The sequence below is a fragment of the Scyliorhinus torazame genome, chromosome 21, assembly GCF_047496885.1.
Source record: "Scyliorhinus torazame isolate Kashiwa2021f chromosome 21, sScyTor2.1, whole genome shotgun sequence".
NCBI classification, from domain to species: domain Eukaryota; kingdom Metazoa; phylum Chordata; class Chondrichthyes; order Carcharhiniformes; family Scyliorhinidae; genus Scyliorhinus; species Scyliorhinus torazame.
In genome coordinates this window covers 134,338,277-134,358,306 of record NC_092727.1, presented here as the reverse complement: position 1 = coordinate 134,358,306, position 20,030 = coordinate 134,338,277, and the positions used below count along the sequence as shown (strand labels likewise).

Sequence of the window (20,030 nt, the reverse complement as noted above, 5' to 3'; positions counted from 1 at the left end):
GAGATACTGCTTTCAGGAGAAAAATGTGATCTGTACCTTAGGGCAGAAGGCAGCTAATTCAGCTTCACTATCACTTCCATCATCTGGAGTTCTGACACTCATTGTTTGGTGACGCACTGGAATAAACCAGAGAAAAGATGCTAAAGGTGGTTATTGGAACTGCTCTATTCTTTCAGTTTGCGTCCACAAAGTGCTGTAGTCGGGCATCTTGTAACATCAGCAATTAGTTAGACTTTATTTCCAACAAATTTGAACTAAAATAATTTACACTGCAAATCTGATACACTGAGCTTATAACAGGACATCTGAACGCCTTCATTAATATCAACCATCTCGTCTTCTTAACTAAATAGATTTAAAGGAATACAAAAGCAACAGCAATGGTGGTACTGGAAATTGTGAATTTGAATCAAATCATGGACAGGAACAGAAATAAAACAATGAGAAAAGAAACAAAAGGAATGGTAATAAACATAAATTAAAGATATCTCATGAAACAATTAACTACATGAAGGAGACTCCACAGTTTCAAATATTCCCTTTCTGGGCCAGAGAGGTTGAATGACACTTCAGTTACTCAGTCTCATTAAAAGCATCCATTAATAGTTAAATATCAGTCCAGATTTTCTAAGGTGAATGTATTGCAAATAAATATGCAAATATAGCAATTTCTTGAAACACGGAGGTCGAGGGCAAGCTGTCATTGGGAATCCCGGGAGTGCAGAGGCGTCATTGGGAATCCCGGGAGTGCAGAGGCGTCATTGGGAATCCCGGGAGTGCAGAGGCACATCCACAAGGTATGGCTGACCCCACGAGGTCTGGGTCTGGAAGAAGGAACTGAAGGCACTGTTGCTAAGTTTGCATTTGATGCAAAGATAGAGGGGGGAACAGGTAGTATTGAGGAAGCAAGGGGGCTGCAGAAGGTTTGGAATGGCTGGGAGAGTGGGCAAAGAAGTGGCAGATAGAATACCATGTGGAAAAGTGAGAGCTTATGCACATTGGAAGGAGGAATGCAGGCATAGACTATTTCCAAAATGGGGAAATGCTTAAGAAATCAGAAGCATAGAGGGAATTCTTGTTCACGATTCTCTTAAGGTTAACGTGCAGGTTCAGTCGACAGTTAGGGAGGCAAATACAATGATAGCATTCATGTCGAGAGGGCTAGAATACAAGACCAGGGATGTACTTCTGAGGCTGTATAAGGCTCTGGTCAGACCCCATTTGGATTATTGTGAGCAGGTTTGGGCCCCGTATCTAAGGAAGGATGTGCTGGCCTTGGAAAGGGTCCAGAGGAGGTTCACAAGAATGATTCCTAGAATGAAGAGCTTGTTGTATGAGGAACGGTGAGGACTCTGGGTTTGTACTCGTTGGGAGTTTAGAAGGATGAGGGGGGGGGGGGGATCTTATTGAAACTACTGCGAGGCCTGGATAGAATGGACGTGGAGAGGATGTTTCCACTTGTAGGAAAAACTAGAACCAGAGGTCACAATCTCAGACTAAAGGGACGACCCTTTAAAACAGAGATGAGGAGGAATTTCTTCAGCCAGAGGGTGGTGAATTTGTGGAACCCTTTGCCGCAGAAGGCTGTGGAGGCCAAATCACGGAGTGTCTTTAATACAGAGATAGATAGGTTCTTGATCAGCAGGGGTTATGGGAAAACCCAGGAGAATTGGGCTGAGAAAAATATCAGCCATGATTGAATGGCGGAGCAGACGCAGTGGGCCGAGCGGCCTAATTCTGCTCCTCTGTCTTGTGGAGGGAGGGGGGTTTTAGACAGAAACACCTGTCGGAATACTCAGTTGGAACTAACAGCCGGTGGAAAGATCCAGAGTCTTCGCCCATCTGAAAAGTCTGAAAGCTGATGTAATATTCCTCCAGGAGACCCGAGGGAGAAAGACCAACTGCCCACTCCCAAGATATCATATCACAGTAACTGACTCCTTAACTAATAGTGCAATGCCTCCTCTTCTTTTACCCCTCCTTTGTCTCATCTGAAAATTCTATATCCGGAATGTTGAGCTTCCAATCCTGCCCCTCCCTCAACCACATCTCCATGATCATAGAATCATAGAATTTACAGTGCAGAAGGAGGCCATTCGGCCCATCGAGTCTGCACCGGCTCTTGGAAAGAGCACCCCACCCAAGGTCCACACCTTCACCCAATCCCCATAACCCAGTAACCCCACCCAACACTAAGGGCAATTTTGGACACTAAGGGGAATTTATCATGGCCAATCCACCTAACCTGCACATCTTTGGACTGTAGGAGGAAACCGGAGCACCCGGAGGAAACCCACGCGCACACGGGGAGAACGTGCAGATTCCGCACAGACAGTGACCCAAGCCGGGAATCGAACCCGGTTGTGAAGCAACTGTGCTTTCCACAATGCTACCGTGCTGCCCGTGGTTACTATATTACAATTCCACATGTCAATCCTTGCCCATAACCCATCCGTTGTACCTGTTATGCTCCTGGCATTAAAGCAGAGGCCATCCAGCATTGCCTTACTCCCTTTAAGCTTACTATCTCTGTATTCCCTCTGACTGGATTGTTTTTCTGTTATACACTGTCCCGATTCTGCTAACAGTCTGCGTCCCGTCCCCTGTTGAATTAGTTTAAACTCCTCCCAACAGCACTAGCAAACCCGCCAGCAAGGATCTTAGTCCTGTTCTGGTTCAGATGTAGACCGTCCCTACAGGTTCCAGAGATCTTTCCTGTAAACGCACAGAGAGGGAGGGGTAGAGCTGGGGGAACTGCCATTTAAGCAAGTCCAGACCAAACGTTGCTACCTAGGGATCCAAGTAGTCCATGACTGACACGATCCACAAATGGAACTCGACGAGTCTGGTGGAGGAAGTCAAAAAGGACCTGCAGAGGTGGAGTCCACTCGCGCTCTCCCTTGCAGGGAGAATACAAATGATCAAAATGAACGTGCTGCCCAGGTTCCACTTCCTGTCTCTCCAAGCCCTAATCACAGTCGCTCTTCCATCCCCTCCACCGGCCGAAGACTGGAGGAGCCCAGTGGTAGCTGCCACGCTCTGGACATGGTACAAAATGAAGCAACACTTTGGACTAACCAAAGTGCACCACGGCCCCCCATCCGCAGTAACCACGGCCCCCCATCCGCAGTAACCACGGCCCCCCAGCCGCAGTAACCACGGCCCCCCAGCCGCAGTAACCACGGCCCCCCATCCGCAGTAACCACGGCCCCCCATCCGCAGTAACCACGGCCCCCCATCCGCAGTAACCACGGCCCCCCATCCGCAGTAACCACGGCCCCCATACGCAGTAACCACGGCCCCCCATCCGCAGTAACCACGGCCCCCCATCCGCAGTAACCACGGCCCCCATACGCAGTAACCACAGGTTTACTCCGCAATAAAAGTTGCAGACAGGACGAGGGGACTGTTGGTTAGGGACATGTACACATACAATAGAGTAGCAACCCTGGGGGAAATATACAGAGATGTTCCAGTTGCCAAGGAACAACGACCCGAGATACATTCACATCACAAACCTCCTCCGGAAACAACGATGCAGCCCCAGATACCAGGACAGTGCGTGCGCGCGCAGCCTGGAAAGTTGGAACTTTTTTCCCTGGGATCTTCTACGGTCTATAAAAAAATGAGGGGCATAGATAAGGTAGACAGTCACCATTTTTCCCAAAGGTAGGGGATTCTAAAACTAGAGGGCATAGGTTTAAGGTGAGAGGGGAGAGATACAAAAGGGTCCAGAGAAGCAATTGTTTTAGACAGAGGGTGGCGAGTGTCTGGAACGAGCTGCCAGGGGCAATAGTAGAGGCGAGTACAATTTTGACTTTCAAAAAGCAGTTAGACAGTTGTATGGGAAAGCTGGGTATAGAGGATATGGGCCAAATGTGAGAAATTGGGACTAGCTTAGTGGTTACAAAATGGGTGGCATGGACAAGTTGGGCCGAAGGGCCTGTTTTCATGCTGTAAACCTCCAACTGCTGGACGCAGGTGACCCAGGGAAGGGAAACTCTGCGGACATGTACGAGTGACAGTTGGAAGAGAGATTCTTCCACCTGGACGAGACAAGGAAAGAATGGGAGGACCGTACATCGAAGCACTGCACAGGGCGAACTTCACCTCCACTTGCGCAGGGCTGAGCCTAACGTAGCTACAGGTGGTGCACAGAGAGCATCTAACCAGAACTTCAATGAGTGGGTTCTTTCTGGAGATTGAGGACAAATGCAAATGGTGCCTGGGAGGTCTGGCCAACTACACATGTTCTAGGCATACCCCAGACTTGTCGGGTACTGGACAATCTTCTTTGAGGCCAGGTTTCTGGGACTGAGGGTGGAGCCATGCCCAAAAGTGCTGGTCTTCGGGTTATCAGCCAGAGCTCTTCACGGGGTAGGGGGCCGACATCTTAGCCTTTGCCTCCCTGATCAGCTGCTGGAACATCCTACTTGATTGGTGATCAGCAACACCAACCAAGACTGCAGACTGGGTGTCCGAACTGGCGGAATTTCTCAGGCTGGAGAAAATGAAATTTGCCACCAGTGGGTCGGAAGAGGGATTCCACAGCACATGGAAGCCATTCACCAACTTCTTTCAAGACCTGTTTATAGTCAGCATCGAGTAGAGTAAGTTGGGGGGGGTATGTCCAGTTCGTCAAGGAACAGTCTCATCTTCGAATCCCCCTCAGAGGTGTACAGGTATTCAGTGCCTTGTTGATCTTATCTGGGGCCGTGGTTAGTCTACAGTTCCTATCTTTCATCTGCACCATCTCCCTTGTGGCTGCTACTTTCTCAGCTGGTGAGCCAACAGGCGGCTGGCCTTGTCTGCATGTCCGTAGAAGGTCCCCCATGTTTGGCTGAGTTGGTGCTTTCTCGGTGCAGAGCAGGTCAAATTCTATTTGCAATATTTTCCTCTTTGCCAGTAGTTCAATGGTTGGGGCTGTGGAGTACAGACAGTCCTTGCCCAGCCACCCTATCCTTTCCTGTCGCTGAGCATCTGATATGCAATTATTTCCCCTCTTATCACTGCCTTCAGTGCCTCCCAGAATATGGAAGGTGAGACCTCCCTGCTCTGGTTGCAGATATATATTCGTTGGTGCCTTGCGATATCTTCTCAAAACACCTTATCCCTTCCAGGGCACCGCTGAACAAGACATATCTCTTTTCTCCCTCCCACCCCCCCGCACCATCGACCCGTCACCGACTCTGTCGCAGTAAATGTCATTCTCTTATTGACCAGTATGGCCACCCCCCTAGCCTTTGACCCCTAGCATGCCTATCCAACTCTTTCCTCCCTCAAGTGGGTCTCTCAGAGGAAGTCTATGTCGGCCCTCAGGCTTCAAGTGGGCAAAGACTCTGGACCTTTCCACAGAGCCATTGAGTCCCCTGACATTTCAGGTGACTATCCTGCTTTTTGGGGGTGGCGGGGGTGCTTTTCACACCACCACCCCCTCCCCCCAACATACTCACCATGTGGATCTGCCCCTGCACTTCAGGGTTTCCCTTTGTTTGGCCGCCATTGTCTCCTTTCTTCTGGTTGTGCCCATGCGTGCCTACTGAAACCAACATTCTACCCTCCCCTGCCCCCTCATCATTTTATATCAAAGGCTGAGATGAGGGGAGAAAAGGCACAGTAGCTAAATTTTCAGATGACACAAAGATAGGTAGGAACGTACATTATGAAAATATGGAGGTTGCAAATGGATACAGGTAGGTTGATTGAGTGTACAAAAGTCTGGCAAATGAAATAATGTGAAGCTATTCAATTTGGCAAGAAAAAGAAAAAGCAGATTGTCATTTAAATGGAAAACGACTGCAAAATTCCAAGGTATACAGGAACATAGCTTCGAGTACGAGTCACAAAAAGTTAGTATGCAGATACAACAAATAAATAAGGCGGCTCATGGAATGCTATCATTATTGCAAAGAGAACGGATTACAAAAGTAGGCAGGTTATGTTTCAGCTATATAGGGCATTGCTGAGACTGTATCTGGAGTTGTGTGTACCGTATTGATCTCCTTATTTAAGGAAGGATGCAAATGCATGGGAGGCAGTTCAGGGAAGATTTACTAGACTAATGCTTGGAATGGGCAATATTTTAAAATTTGGCATCGCCCTTTTAGGACACAGGAGAAATTTTCCCTCTCATAGGGTTGTGCGAGTTTAGAACTCTCTGCCTCAGAAGGCAGTAGAGGTCGGATCATTGAACATTTTAATGCAGCAGTACATGGATTCCTGTTAGACAAGGGAATCAGGTTATTGGGGGTAGATAGAATTTGGAATGAGAAACACAAACTGACCAGGTATGATATTAATGAATGGCACAGCAGCTTTGATGGGCTGAATGGTCTACTTCACTTATTTCGTATGTTCGTCTATAGTCAAATTTATTTACAACAGGGCAGCATGACGGCGCAGTGGTTAGCACGGCTGCCTCATGGCACCAAGATGCCAGGTTCGATCCTGGCTCACTGTCAGTGTGGAGTTTGCACATTCTCCCCGTGTCTGCATGGGTTTCACCCCCACAACCCAAAAGATGTGAAAGGTAGGTGGATTGGCCACGGTAAATTGCCCCTTAGTTGGAAAAAATGAATTGGGCAGGCTAAATTTTAAAAAAAATAAACAAAAACAAAAGGAGACAAATGGTAGCAGCAACTTTTCTTTTACAGGAGTCATATAGCTCTTTTCTGAAATTAGTAGCAAATACTAAAGTGCTTAGCAGAAGAGTGGCCAACGATGATGTAAGGAATTGTCTCCATCTACAGGACCAATGTGGAACAACTCGGAACACTTGGATTTCAACAAGATGTTGGTATTTCAATACGTGATTGGGAATAGTTTTAACTATCTTTAATTCAAATATGCTGAATCAAATTTATTACTAAAGATACACCACATGATATTTGTATTTGAGCAACATGGTCCTTCCTCCAGGCCAGGGTTCATTCAAACCAATTAGTTCTAGTGTACGATAGGCAGTACGGTAGCACAAGTGGATAGCACTGTGGCTTCAGAGCGCCAAGGTCCCAGGTTCGATTCCCCACTGGGTCACTGTCTGTGCGGAGTCTGCACGTTCTCCCCGTGTCTGCGTGGGTTTCCTCCGGGTGCTCCGGTTTCCTCCCACAGTTCAAAGACGTGCAGGTTAGGTGGATTGGCCATGATAAAATTGCCCTTCATGGCCAAAAAGGTCAGGTGGGGTTATTGGGTTACGGGGATAGGGTGGAAGTGAGGGCTTAAGTGGGTCGGTGCAGATTCGATGGGCCGAATGGCCTCCTTCTGCACTGGATGTTCTATGTTCTATGAATCTGGACATGATTTCTGTAAGTAAAGCAAGTTCCTTAACTTTTTTAATATACAGCATAAGAAAAGCCGTTACGCTAGGGTTGTGTGTGTCACACTTAATCCCAAGTTACATTGTTTTTTATAAAATGCACCCGAGGTTCAGTCAGATAGGAATTAAAAGCATGCAACAACAACGGTTAAATATACCCATCGTAAAGTTCTGCCTATTACTCACACTGCCGTTCCCGTTGTTTTGTCAACATGTATCCCTTCATGCTGAAATCCAGCCGCTTAAGAACAGGTTCAATTCTGGCATAAATCTTTAGGCTCACCTGGTGATAAATAGCCAAGGGCCAGAGCAGTACGCCAATCACTGCGGGGAAAAGAAATAATTTGTGAAAAATATGAGTGACAAACCATATCAGGAAGACTCTGAAGAGTAAGCCAGGTTATCTGGGCACCAACAGATGCTCTTTGCGGATTCAGTAAGAGACAAGTGCAAGGCTGCAGCAGGGCAGTGTGTGGCAGGCAGTACTTTTAAAGTCCACTGTCCTGATATCTAATCAGGGCAAACAAAAATTTTCATAAAAATGCCGAGAAACTATTGCTGCTTTTATAGCATTACAACCATACAGGAGAATTAATTTCACAGGTAAGGTGTACAATGTATTGGGACAGAGGTAGAGCAATGAGTTAGCTAATTAACTGTTGTAATTGGCACATGCTGCCCCATTATATTTCAATCCTGACCCAGGTCACTGTAAACATTAATCTTTAAGTTAAGATTCAATTATAAAGACCCACAGCACAAACTCCAGAACACTCTAATTTATTGCACCTTGTAGATGAAGCTTAGTTCCTTCACTCCCAGAATGTGGTCAATCCTGCTATTAGGTATGTGACGGAGGTCAGGGACATCTTCAGTTTCAATATTGAGGCAGAACCAATATCTGTGCATCAACTGTGGCTCAGTTGGTGGCCTTCCCGCATCCATCAAAATATTCTGGTTTCAAGTTCCACCCCAGGAATGGAGCGTAAAAGTCAAAGTCGGCTTCAATATAGTAACAGGGGCGCGCAGAGAGAGGGGCGGGCAGAGGGAGCACCGTCTTTGCAATGAGATGATAAACCGAGGCCCCATCTGCCCTATCAGATGGACTTCAAAGATCCTGTGATACATTACTGAAGAGCAAAGAAGTTATCCCTGGTGTCCTGGTCAATATTTATTCCCCAACGAACATCGCAAGAAACAGATGATCTGGTTATTATACATTTGTTTGAAGGAGCATACCGAGTGCTAATTGTATTACAGCAGTGACTTTATATTTGTTTCACTGTAAAGCACTTTGAGACATCCAGTAGTCATAAAAAGCACAATATAAATACATATCTGTTTTTCTATCCTTTCATAACAACTCAATGATCCCATCCTGCTCCTGAATCTGTGACCAGTCACATTGCTCACATCCTGTCATTGCCACACATGCTGTTGCTGTCCACTGACAAGATGTAGTCTGTGACACTAAGCAGGTGAAGCAAAAATGCTCAATATACTTGGGCTGAAAATACATGATTTGATTCAGATTTGTCACGTGTACCGGGGTACATTGAAAAGTATTGTTCTGCATACAGTCCAGGCAAATCATCCCATACATTAAAAACATAGGACGTATGATAGATACACAATATAAATACATAGACACACACCTCAGGTGAAGCATACGGAGTTTAGCGCTACACAGTAGACAAGATGCGTTAAAGATCAGTTAAATCCATAAGCGGGTCATTCAGCAGTCTGGTAACAACGGGGAAGAAGCTGTTTTTCCAATCTGTTAGTGCCTGTTCTCAGACTTTTGTAACTTCTGCCTGATAGAAGTGGTTGGAAGAGAGAATAATCCAGGTGGGAGGGTCTATAATTATGCTGCCCACTTTCCCAAGGCAGTGGGCGGTGTAGACAGAGTCAATGGACGGGAGGTGGTTTTGGGTGATGGACTGGGCTGTGTTCATGACTCTCTGATGTTTCTTGGGGTCTTGGGCCGAGCAGTTGCCATAACAGGCTGTGATGCAGCCCGACAGGATGCTTTCTCTGGTGCATCTGTAAAAATTGGTAAGGGTCCACATGGACATGCTGAATTTCCTTCCTGAAAAACTATAAGCACTGTAGTGCTTTCTTGGTCATTGCGTTGGCGTGGGTGGATCAGGACAGATTTTTGGAAATGTGTACCCCTAGGAATTTGAAGCGGTCAACCATCACCACCTCAGCCCCGTTGATACTGACAGGGGTGTGTACGATACTTTGCTTCCTGAAGTCAATGACCAGCTCTTTAGTTTTTCTGACTCGAGGGAGAGATTGTTGTTGTTACACCACTCCACTAGGTTCTCGATCTCCCTCCTGTACTCTGACTCATCGCTGTTTGAGATCCGACCCACTATGTCATGAACAAACTTGTAGATGGGAATTGGAGCCAAGTTTTACCACGCAGTTGTGTACACAGGGTGTATAGTCGGAGACTATGTACGCAGCCTTGCGGGGCCCTGGTATTGAGGACTATGGTGGAGGAGGTGTTGTTGTTTGTCCTTACTGATTGTGGTCTATGGGTCAGGAAGTCGAGGATCCAGTTGCAGAGGGAGGAGCCAAGTCCTAGGTTTTGGAGTTTGGATATGAGCTTGGCTGGGATTAGGTGGTGTTTAAGGTGGAGCTGTAGTCAATGAACCGGAGTGTGATGTAGGAGTGACCAATTGTAGCTGTGAAAAATGATTTGCGATTGTTTTTTAGGGGTGGAATGGGTGTTTGTGGATGTGGGGGCACGAGGCTAATTGTACATGCAGAAGAAGTGTGCATCGTGGATACAATAGAGCTTGTGAAAGAGCTGCTGTATTTCAGCTGCTTAATCAGAACTTTGCTTTTTAGCATCACTACAGACCAACAGTGAGAAGTACAGAGAGCAAGTGAAAATAACTCACTTTATACAGAATTAACGTATCTAGAAGTCAAATATATTAAAACTGCACTTACAACTGACGTAGCAAAGGAGGAGACCAGGAATGTAGCGTCCAATTACAGCCAGGAATGTGAACACACCGCAAACTAAAAGGCAAAACTGAACAAAACAATCCGGATACAATTAATTCACAACTTCCATACAGAACTACTTCCCATAATGATTCCCACATCACTAATGGCATTAAAGGATTATCTGGGAGATACGCTAAAAGCTTCAGGTACTACAGGTTTGGGAGATCTTGAAGATTTTAAATTTATCAGACCACTTACTGTCACTTTAAAGCAATCTCATCCACATATCTCCTAGCAATACATCGCCCCCCAATCCTCATCCAACCTCTCCTACCCTCATCTCACCTCTCCTACCCTCATCCACTCAGTTCTATCCACCTCCATCCTCATCCAACCTCTCCTACCCTCATCCACTCAGTTCTATCCACCTCCATCTTCATCCAACCTCTCCTACCCACATTCACTCACTCAGTTCTATCCACCTCCATCCTCTCCTGCTCACCTAGATCTTTACATATCCCCCCTTGCCTTCAACCATTGCGAGCCCCCTCCACCCCCAATATTTTCTCCCATCCATGCCATGCCTCTCAACCACCTTCCCATCCTCATCCCCCACTCGCCTTGTCCATTCCCCAGTCACCACATGTCCTGGTGACCGCTGCACACAGGTAACTAATTGTATCAGAGCCACTGACCAGATGTTTAAGAAAAATGCTGCCTTTGTAAAGACAATGTTGAAGTCATCTTTGGAGGGATTACAATTCAGCCGATTTGAGAATTCAAACTCTTCTAAATGCTTTCATGGAGAATGCAGAATGACTTGTGAAAAAAATCATACAATCTTGGAACTCTCCGGAAGGCTATAGGGCCAACAGATCCCAAACACAATGGCGCATTCTTTCAACAAAAATGCAGAATCACTTGCATGATGGGAACAAATATAATAAGTGCTTTAAAATCACTGAACTTCTCTGAAATTACAATGTGTTCAATAAAGCTCTTACCTTGCCAGGATTCTGCTTTTTAAAATGGTACAAGTTCTTCAAGAACCTCTCTCCACCGAGTGAGAGCTCTGCCATTCTGTGACAAAGTTCAGGAACACTGAGCAGTTTTGGATGAACAAGGCCCCAGCTGTACGAGAAGGACCAAAGCAAATGTCAGGATGTCAACAAAGCAGATGCTCATCTACAAACACAATCTAAAATGAGCTGTAGCAAGGATGAGTTGTAACTATCGTCACAAGTACAACTAGTACAGAGTAAAGACGGTCCACATACTACCGTGTGCTCCAGATATTACGACAGGAACTCTTCCTGATCCAGGGCCCAGTTTGAGAAATGGGGACAATTTTGGGGATGATCTGCAGATCATTGTATGTGAATCAGACTGGTTTGAGAATCGACACAATCAATTGGTGGCTTAATTTGTATACCCAAAGCCATGAATTAGGATTGTTTCCTCAAATCCTTACCCTCCACCAGACGATTTGTAATAAGTGTCACTTCGCTACAATGCTTATAAAATTAAATATTTTGGAAAATTGTGGTTATGAGTATACCTCAGTCACTAGGTATTTCAAGGCCATAATATTAACCATAGCTTTCCAGCAATTACTTCCTTACCATCCAATCCTGCTCCACTCACTGCAGTGTTACACATGATCACATCAGCACAATGGGTAGCCAAATATTCTAAAATGTCCTTTAAATGTGTTAAAATTGAGGTTGTGACAATAACTCATTTATACAGAGCCGTTAACACAGCAAAATGTCCCAAGAATCAAACATTGGTTGCAGAGATTCATTACAGTTTAAAATATTTTATTATGAAACAGAAAAGTGCAATCAAAAACCTGTCAGCTTCGAGAATGTCACCAGGCTACATGACAAGATGGGCAGAGTTGGCAATGGCTCTTTCGCAATCATGGCCACAGGAGGCGGCCGTTCAGCCCATCAGGTCTGTACCAGCACTCCATGAAGCAATCTAGTTCGTCCCATTACCCCACGCTATGCCCGTAGCCCTGCAGGTTTCAGTACCAACTTCCGCTTGAAATAATTTATAGTCTCTGCTTCCATTATCCTCACGGGCAAGTTCCAGACCATTACCACTCTCAGTATAATTAGTGCATTGCTTATGTTAGAAAATATAGCTCAAATAAGTTTCATGTGTGTGTTAACAATAAGGTTTCAGCTTACTTTGTTTAAGTGGATGTCTATAGGTTTTAGTTTCACTTTAAACTTTGTCTGCATTGTAATTAAGGGTTTACAGCGTAAAAGCAATTACAGGCTTAAAAAAACAAAACAATTTCTTAGCAACCAGAGGCCCACAATGAAAAGTACAAGTTTTTGAGTTGAGTTGGAACCAGGAAACGGAAAAGAAAGCAGCTCTTGCAGAAACTAACATAATAAGAACATAAGAACCAGGAGTAGGCCACCTGGCCCTTCGAGCCTGATCTGCCAGTCAACGAGATTATGGTTGATCCTTTGTGGACTCAGGTCCACTTTTCCGACCAAACACCATAACCCTTTATTCTTCAAAAAACTAACTATCTTTATCCTGAAAACATTTAATGAAGCAGCCTCAACTGCTTCACTGGGAATTCCATAGATTCACAACCCTTTGGGCGAAGAAGTTCCTCCTAAACTCAGTCCTAAATCTACTTCTCCTTATGTTGAGGCGAACAGTACAGGAATGCATAAAACAGGTTCCAGAAGCTAAAGAACAATCATTAATCAGGGAATGAGCGTTACACAAAATTAAAGGAATAAAGAACAGAAATCTGAACTCTGTTCATCCACATTTCTAAACAAAAAATAAAAGTTACGATCTGTTGAGCCGGGTTCCTTTCTGGGACCAGACCCTCCGGTAACATCAGCTAGGATCATAAACACCTAAAACTCAGCTTTTTGCTTTTCTATAAAAATAAAACTATTAAAGAGAAAAATACAAGCTCCTTCAAATCTGGCAGCAGCAAACACCCTGGAATGTGTGGTAGGGAAAACATGCAGAATGAGAAATAACAGATGTGGTTGTGGACTTATACAGAGCAGTGTTTACAATGTGTTTCAGCAAAATTGCAGAGTATTACATACACAGTTATTGCAAATGAGCCAGCTCCAAAACACTCCCCAAATGAAATTCACTCCTGGCACAAATATGACCATATGACGCACCACCAACAAGCCACTACAGGGTGGTCCCGATTGCGAGAAGCAGCACCCAACGGCCGCTACCGGTTTTTAAATTGGGATGGTGGCCGGCCGCAATGGACTTGTTAATGTGAATTATGCAGTTATGCAGTCTTCCGGTCATAAGTGGCAGCAGTGAGCAGGTCACACGCCCTGCAAGTACACTTGACGTCAGGCTGCTTACATGGACACGCTTTAGGCGTGAAGTCACGGAGGAGAGCTTCTTCCATTTTCTAGCTGCTAGCAAGCAAGGCAAGAGGACTGTGGAGATGGATCATTTTGTTATACGGAACAGACAGCCAGAGACATAAACAGGCAGCGTATCTACAGGCCATGATCTTACTACTGAATCTGCTGGAGAGAGCTGCGCAGGAGAACCCAGGCAGGATACAGCAGTGTTAGTGTTAGCTCTATACAGAGCTCCAGGGCCTCTGGTGAACAGCCAACAAAGAAAAAACTTAACTTGGGAACTAAGCAATATAAAGATGATTTCTTGAGGTATGGCTTTGTTAATTGCGCCAATTCAAATCAGGATGCAAAGCCCATGTGTGTTATATACAGGGAAATACTTGCAAATGAGTCTTTAAAACCCTCGTCAAAGGCATTTGAAGACTAAGCATGGCGAGTTGGAGGACAACCCTGTTTTTGCAAAGGATGCAGCGAGAAGTGAAACCATCAGCTGAAGTCCTGAGCAGTAATGCAACATTGAATGACAAAGCAGAGTTAGCCTCTAACATGGTAGATTACTGTGTAGCTAAAGAGAAAATAGCCCACATGTAGCAGAGAGATTAATTCACTCTATGGCATGAAGTGATCCCACTTAGTGATAACACAGTGGTTCACCGACTTTGTGCTATTGTTGCCAATTTAGAAATCCACGTTATTTCTCATTTAAAGTCAGCATGGGAGTTCGAAATACAACTGGAAGTACAGATGTTTCAGATTGTGCAACCGTGCTAATGTTTTTTAAAAACTCTTTTTAAAAATAATTTTAGAGTACCCAATTCATTTTTCCAATTAAAGGGCAATTTAGCGTGGCCAAGCTACCTAACCTGCACATCTTTGGGTTGTGGGGGTGAAACTCATGCAGACACAGGGAGAACGTGCAAGTTCCACACGGACAGTGACCCAGAGCCAGAATCGAACTTTGGGACCTTGGCGCCGTGAGGCCCTAATCTTGTTAATTTACAGTAGGAATGTTTGGCACAATGAATTTGTTGAAGAATTGCTGTGCTGCCTGACATTACCAACCAGCACGGCTGGCGCACTGATTTTTGAAGCGTTGAATAGTTATGTGGTTGGAAAGTGCGAGTTCGACTGGTTCATTGCAGAGGAATCACAAGCGATGGGGCAGCCAACATGACTGGGAAAAATAGCGGAGTTATAATAAGGATTAAGGAAGCAGCTGGTCAGGACATTGTTTGGAATCATGGTTTAATTCACTGTGAGGCACTGGCATCGAAAGGAACTCCATCTGATCTTGAAGTGGTGTTGAAAAAAGAATTACGAAAGTTGAGAATTTCATTCAACGTAGTGCAGTCAATACCAAACTTTTTGAGGCTCGGTGTTCCGATAAGGGGGCAAGCATACACATTTATTGTTCCACAGAGGTACTTTGGCTGTCAAAGAGTCGGGTGCTTGGGAGAGTTACTGATGTACAAAATCCATGCTTTCCTCCTTGAGAAATTGTCCCCTCTAGCTGAGAATGGGGATGAGAAAAATATCAGCCACGATTGAATGGCGGAGCAGACTCGATGGGCCGAGTGGCCTAATTCTGCTGCTAGGTCTTATGGTCGTATACATTTGGTAATGGAACTTGGATGCTAACTAGGTCTTACCTTGTAAACATCTTTTCAATTCTAAAGAAACTGGACCGCAAATTGCAAGAGAAGGATGATGATGGGGCTGGTTTAGCAGTGGGCTAAACAGCTGGCTTGTAATGCAGAACAATGCCAGCAGTGCGGGTAAAATTCCCGTACCAGCATCCCCAAACAGGTGCCGGAATGTAGCGACTAGGGGCTTTTCACAGTAACTTTATTTAAGCCTACTTGTGACAATAAGCGATTATTATTATTATTATTATTAATAATAATTGCTTTCGGCACTGTGAAGAAATAGATGCTTTCCAAAAGTCACTGAAAGTTTGGCAAGTGCGAGTACAAAGTCAAAACTCCTACATGTTCCCCATACTGCTACGACACATCAAAGAAAAGAGGGTCAGTAAGAGAACTATAGACTGACAAGGCTTATTGAGTTGTATCTGGCTGCGCTGATGAACAATTGTTTTCGCTACTGTCCAGAGGAGAAATTTAAGATTTTGAAAGAGAAGAGTGGGTGAAAAACCCATGAGTTTGAGACCCCAGAGTCAATTATTAACTTGCAGCAGACTCCAAATGAGGAGATTGAACTTCCGTGCCTCACCTGTGACAGCACATTAAAAACATGTCGCAAGTCCACGAGGTTATTAGCATTCTGCAGTAGCATCTCCAAGGAGTAACCAGTGCTGAGTAAAACAAGCATTTGTTGCTATTGCCCTTCACAAGGATATACATGTGCGAGATTGGATTTTCCGTCCTCACAAAGATGAAGACGGCACAAAGGAACCAGCTGAACTCTGCACCTGATATGCGCACTGTCCTCTCCTCCTGTGAACCTGACTGCAGTCAGATCGTGAGGACCAAGCAGACTCACCTGTCGAAAGAGAAAATGCTGGAAAATCTCAGCAGACTCATCGCATTAAAGGTAAGTGAAAGTGGCGTGTGTTGTGAAGGTCGGCCGGTTGGTAGAAGTGGGTCCAGGGAAAAAAAGTTTGAAAAACATGGGTCTAGCCCACACTCCCTTGCTCGGTCCCAATCCCCAACTATTTACAGGATAGTAGTTTTAATCAAAATTCTGCTGAGATTAATAGTTCCTTAATAGAAAACGAAACAAAAATCCTTTTTGTACTTTCCCTTTAGCCCAAGAGTTTTAGAATAATTGCCATCAGTTAAAACGGTTTACAGCTAATAGAGATACACATATTCATTTGGTTGTACTAAACTGGAGGTGCTGGAATGAAAAAGAGACATGCTATCAAAGCTTTTCGTCTTGCACTCATCAGGATACCTTGTAATAAATTACCAACTGTATCGGAGAACAACAAATTATCTTGCATGAGAGGATGCTCACTGGTTGGCAAGTGGACTCGGATTAGTGGAGGCATTGCCATGGAGAATGCAGCAAACGGAGGCACCAAGGAACAGAGTGCAAGCTTGGAATTTGGTAAGGGGGAGCTCAGTGAGGTTTCCTGTTGCTTTTTCCACCTTTCTTATTCTTTAGGATTAGTGGTTACCCTACGACATGGAAAGGAATTAGCGGTTTGGTGAGAATCTGGTAAGTGGGTAAGTTCTACTCTTTCCCTGGGGTTTAAAAAAGTGCACAAACTGGTGCTTATCTCATCGACTATATAAAAAGCACCAAAACTAAGCAAATAATGTATCAAGTAATTATTTAAACACATTGAGAATGGCAGATCAGGTGATGTGTCAAGGGGGCAGCACGGTGGCGCAGTGGGTAGCCTCACGGCGCTGAGGACCAGGGTCCCATCCCGGCCCTGGGTCACTGTCCGTGTGGAGTTGGCACATTCTCCCCGCGTCTGCGTGGATTTCGCCGCCACAACACAAAGATGTGCAGGTTAGGTGGATTGACCATGCTAAATTGCCCCTTAATTGGAATAAAAATTATTGGGAACTGTAAATTTATTTTAAAAAGGTGATGTATCAAGGCTTCAGCATGTGGGGGGTCCTGGATAACATTGTGGTCCAGGGAAAACACATCTGCAGTAAATGTTTGTGGCTTGGGAACTTTGGCTCAGAATTATTGGAGGCTGAGCTGCAAATATTGAGACACATCAGGGACACATCTAGACGTTACCTAGCACATAGAAAGTTGTGGTAACAGGAGACCGTGTATAGCGAGGGGACTGACATTGTTCTCTGCAGCAAAGAGTGAATTGAGACGGCTTTATTGCTACCCGGTGGCTGGGTTTGGGACATGTCAAGATAGTGACATTTAAGGGGCATCTGGACAAATACATGAATAGGATGGGAATAGAGGGATACGGACCCAGAAAGTGTAGAAGATTTTAGTTTAGACGGGCAGCATGGTTGCCACGGGCTTGGAGGGCCGAAGGGCCTGTTCCTATGCTGTATTTTTCTTTGTTGTTCTTTGTATCTCCAGTCTGGAGAAGAACCTTCAGTGGGAGAATCCCATTGTTGGCATAGGGAAGGAAGGAGCTCCTGAATAGCGTTTTTGAGGAGCCAGGCACGAAATAAAATAACAGAATCTCCAAGGTTATAATCTGTGGATTATTATGAGCTACATGCAAATTAGCATAGGATACAGAAAATTAGAGAGAGGAAAATGCGGCTGAAGGACTTGTGTGGGGGGGGAAGTGGATTTTGGTTTGTGGGGCAGTGGCATCAGCACTGAGGAAAATGAGGGCTGTAACAGTGGGACGGCTTACATCGGAATCAGACCCGTGCTGGGGTCTCTTTACCCCTACCCCCAATTCCTCCCCCCGGGTTGCTATTCGGTCCCCTCCTTCTGCCAGGCGCTCCCTCCCTTTCGAGAGCTGTGCCACAGTCCCCTTCCCCCCCCTCCTCTTTTTACTCCCGCGTACTGGCATACTAGCCAGCGCGATGGCTCCCCCCGGAGCAGCTGTTTTTTCCCCTCGGCCCATTTTGTCCTCCCCACCTCGCTTCTCATTTCAGTGTACTTCTCCCCTCCCGCTCCCCCTTTCCCCCCTCCCCCCCCTCCCCCCCTTTCCTCCCTTCCCCCTTCCCTCCCCCCCCCCCCTCCCCTCCCGCCTCCAATCCCCTCACCCCCTCCCCTCCCCTCCCCCGCCCTCCCCTCCCCCTCCCCTCACCTCCCCGCCCTCCCCCTCCCCCCCTCCCCTCACCTCCCCCCCCCCCTCACCTCCCCCCCCTCCCCTCCCCTTCACCCCTCTCCCCTCCCCTTCACCCCCTCTCCCCCCCTTCACCTCCTCCCCCCCCCTTCACCTCCTCCCCCCCCCCTTCACCTCCTCCCCCCCCCCCTTCACCTCCTCCCCCCCCCCTTCACCTCCTCCCCCCCCCCTTCACCTCCTCCCCCCCCCCTTCACCTCCCCCCCTTCACCTCCCCTCCCCCCCTTCACCTCCCCCCCCCCTCCCCTCCCCCCCCCCTCCCCTCCCCCCCTCCCCTCCCCGCCCCTCACCCTTGTCCATTATTGCTGCCTTCCCTGCCCGTTTCCTGGATAAATTTGTCCTGGTAGATGCAGATTGTATGTTCCACCCATCTCCACGAGCGTGTGTTCCTCACCCAGTTCAGCACCTACTCTTTGTCCTGAAATTTATGTAGTTTTGCTATAATTGCCAGCGGTGGATCTCCTGATTTGGGCCTCTGTCGGAACAGCCTGTGGGCCTGGTCCACCGCTGGGGGTTTGGTGAAGCCTTCCCCTCAGACCAGCTTCCTGAGCATCCTCACGACAAACTCGGTCAGGTTTCTGTCCTCTGTGCCCTTCGGTAGCCCGACGATCCTCAGGTTCTGCCGGCAGGACCCGTTCTTCTAATCATCAAACTTCCCCGTAAGCGCTCTCTGGGTTGTGAATAATAATAATCTTTAGTGTCACAACTAGGCTTACATTAACACTGCAATGATGTTACTGTGAAAATCACCTAGTCGCCACACTCCGGCGCCTGTTCGGGTACACAGAGGGAGAATTCAGAATGTCCAATTCACCGAACAGCACGGCTTTCGGGACTTGTGGGAGGAAACCGGAGCACCAGGAGGAAACCTACACAGACACGGGCAGAACGTGCAGGCTCTGCACAGACAGTGACCCAAGCCGGGAATCGAACGCGAGACCCTGGAGCTGTGAAGGAACAGTGCTAACCACTGTGCTAGTTAGACCACACCTGGAATGCTGTGAACAGTTTTGGTCCCCTTATCTAAGGAAAAAAATACTGGCATTGGAGTCAGTCCAGAGAAGGTCCACTAGTTGATCCCTGGTCTGGACATATTTTCTTATGAGGAGAGGATGAGCCTGTACTCATTGGAACAGATGCTGAGAAGTTGTTCCCTCTGTGGGGAAGTCTAGGGCCAGGGGGCATAATCTCAAAGTGTAACGATAGTGACATTTAAGGGGCATCTTGACAAATACATGAATAGGATGGGAATAGCGGGATACGGACCCAGGAAGTGTAGAAGATTGTAGTTCAGTCGGGCAGCATGGTCGGCACGGGCTTGGAGGGCCGAAGGGCCTGTTCCTGTGCTGTACTTTTTGTTCTTTGTAAGGGTGGCACATTTAAGACAGAGATGAGGAGAAATTTCTTCTGATAGTTATGAATTTGTGGAATTCTTTACCACAGAGAGCTGTAGAAGTTAGGTCATTAAGTACATTCAAGGCGGAGATCGACATATTTTTAATCAGTAAGGGAATGAAGGGTTACAGAGACAAAGCAGGGAAGTGGAGTGGAGGATTATCATATCAGATCAGTCACAATCTCATTGAATGGTGAAGCAGACTCGTTGACCGAGTGGCCCAC

The 20,030-nt window shown here is 46.3% G+C and overlaps 1 protein-coding gene across 1 annotated transcript in view; it reads right to left on the bottom strand.

The window, feature by feature from the left end:
- Positions 1-20,030, bottom strand: part of retreg3 (reticulophagy regulator family member 3) — a 48,275-nt gene that overhangs the window by 6,543 nt on the left and 21,702 nt on the right. The window contains exons 4-7 of the mRNA XM_072487716.1: positions 11,284-11,410; positions 10,280-10,364; positions 7,502-7,639; positions 37-116 (exon numbers count right to left, since the gene is read on the bottom strand). Coding sequence (XP_072343817.1) covers positions 37-116; positions 7,502-7,639; positions 10,280-10,364; positions 11,284-11,410 — 430 coding nt within the window. The remainder of the gene's footprint in view (positions 1-36; positions 117-7,501; positions 7,640-10,279; positions 10,365-11,283; positions 11,411-20,030) is intronic.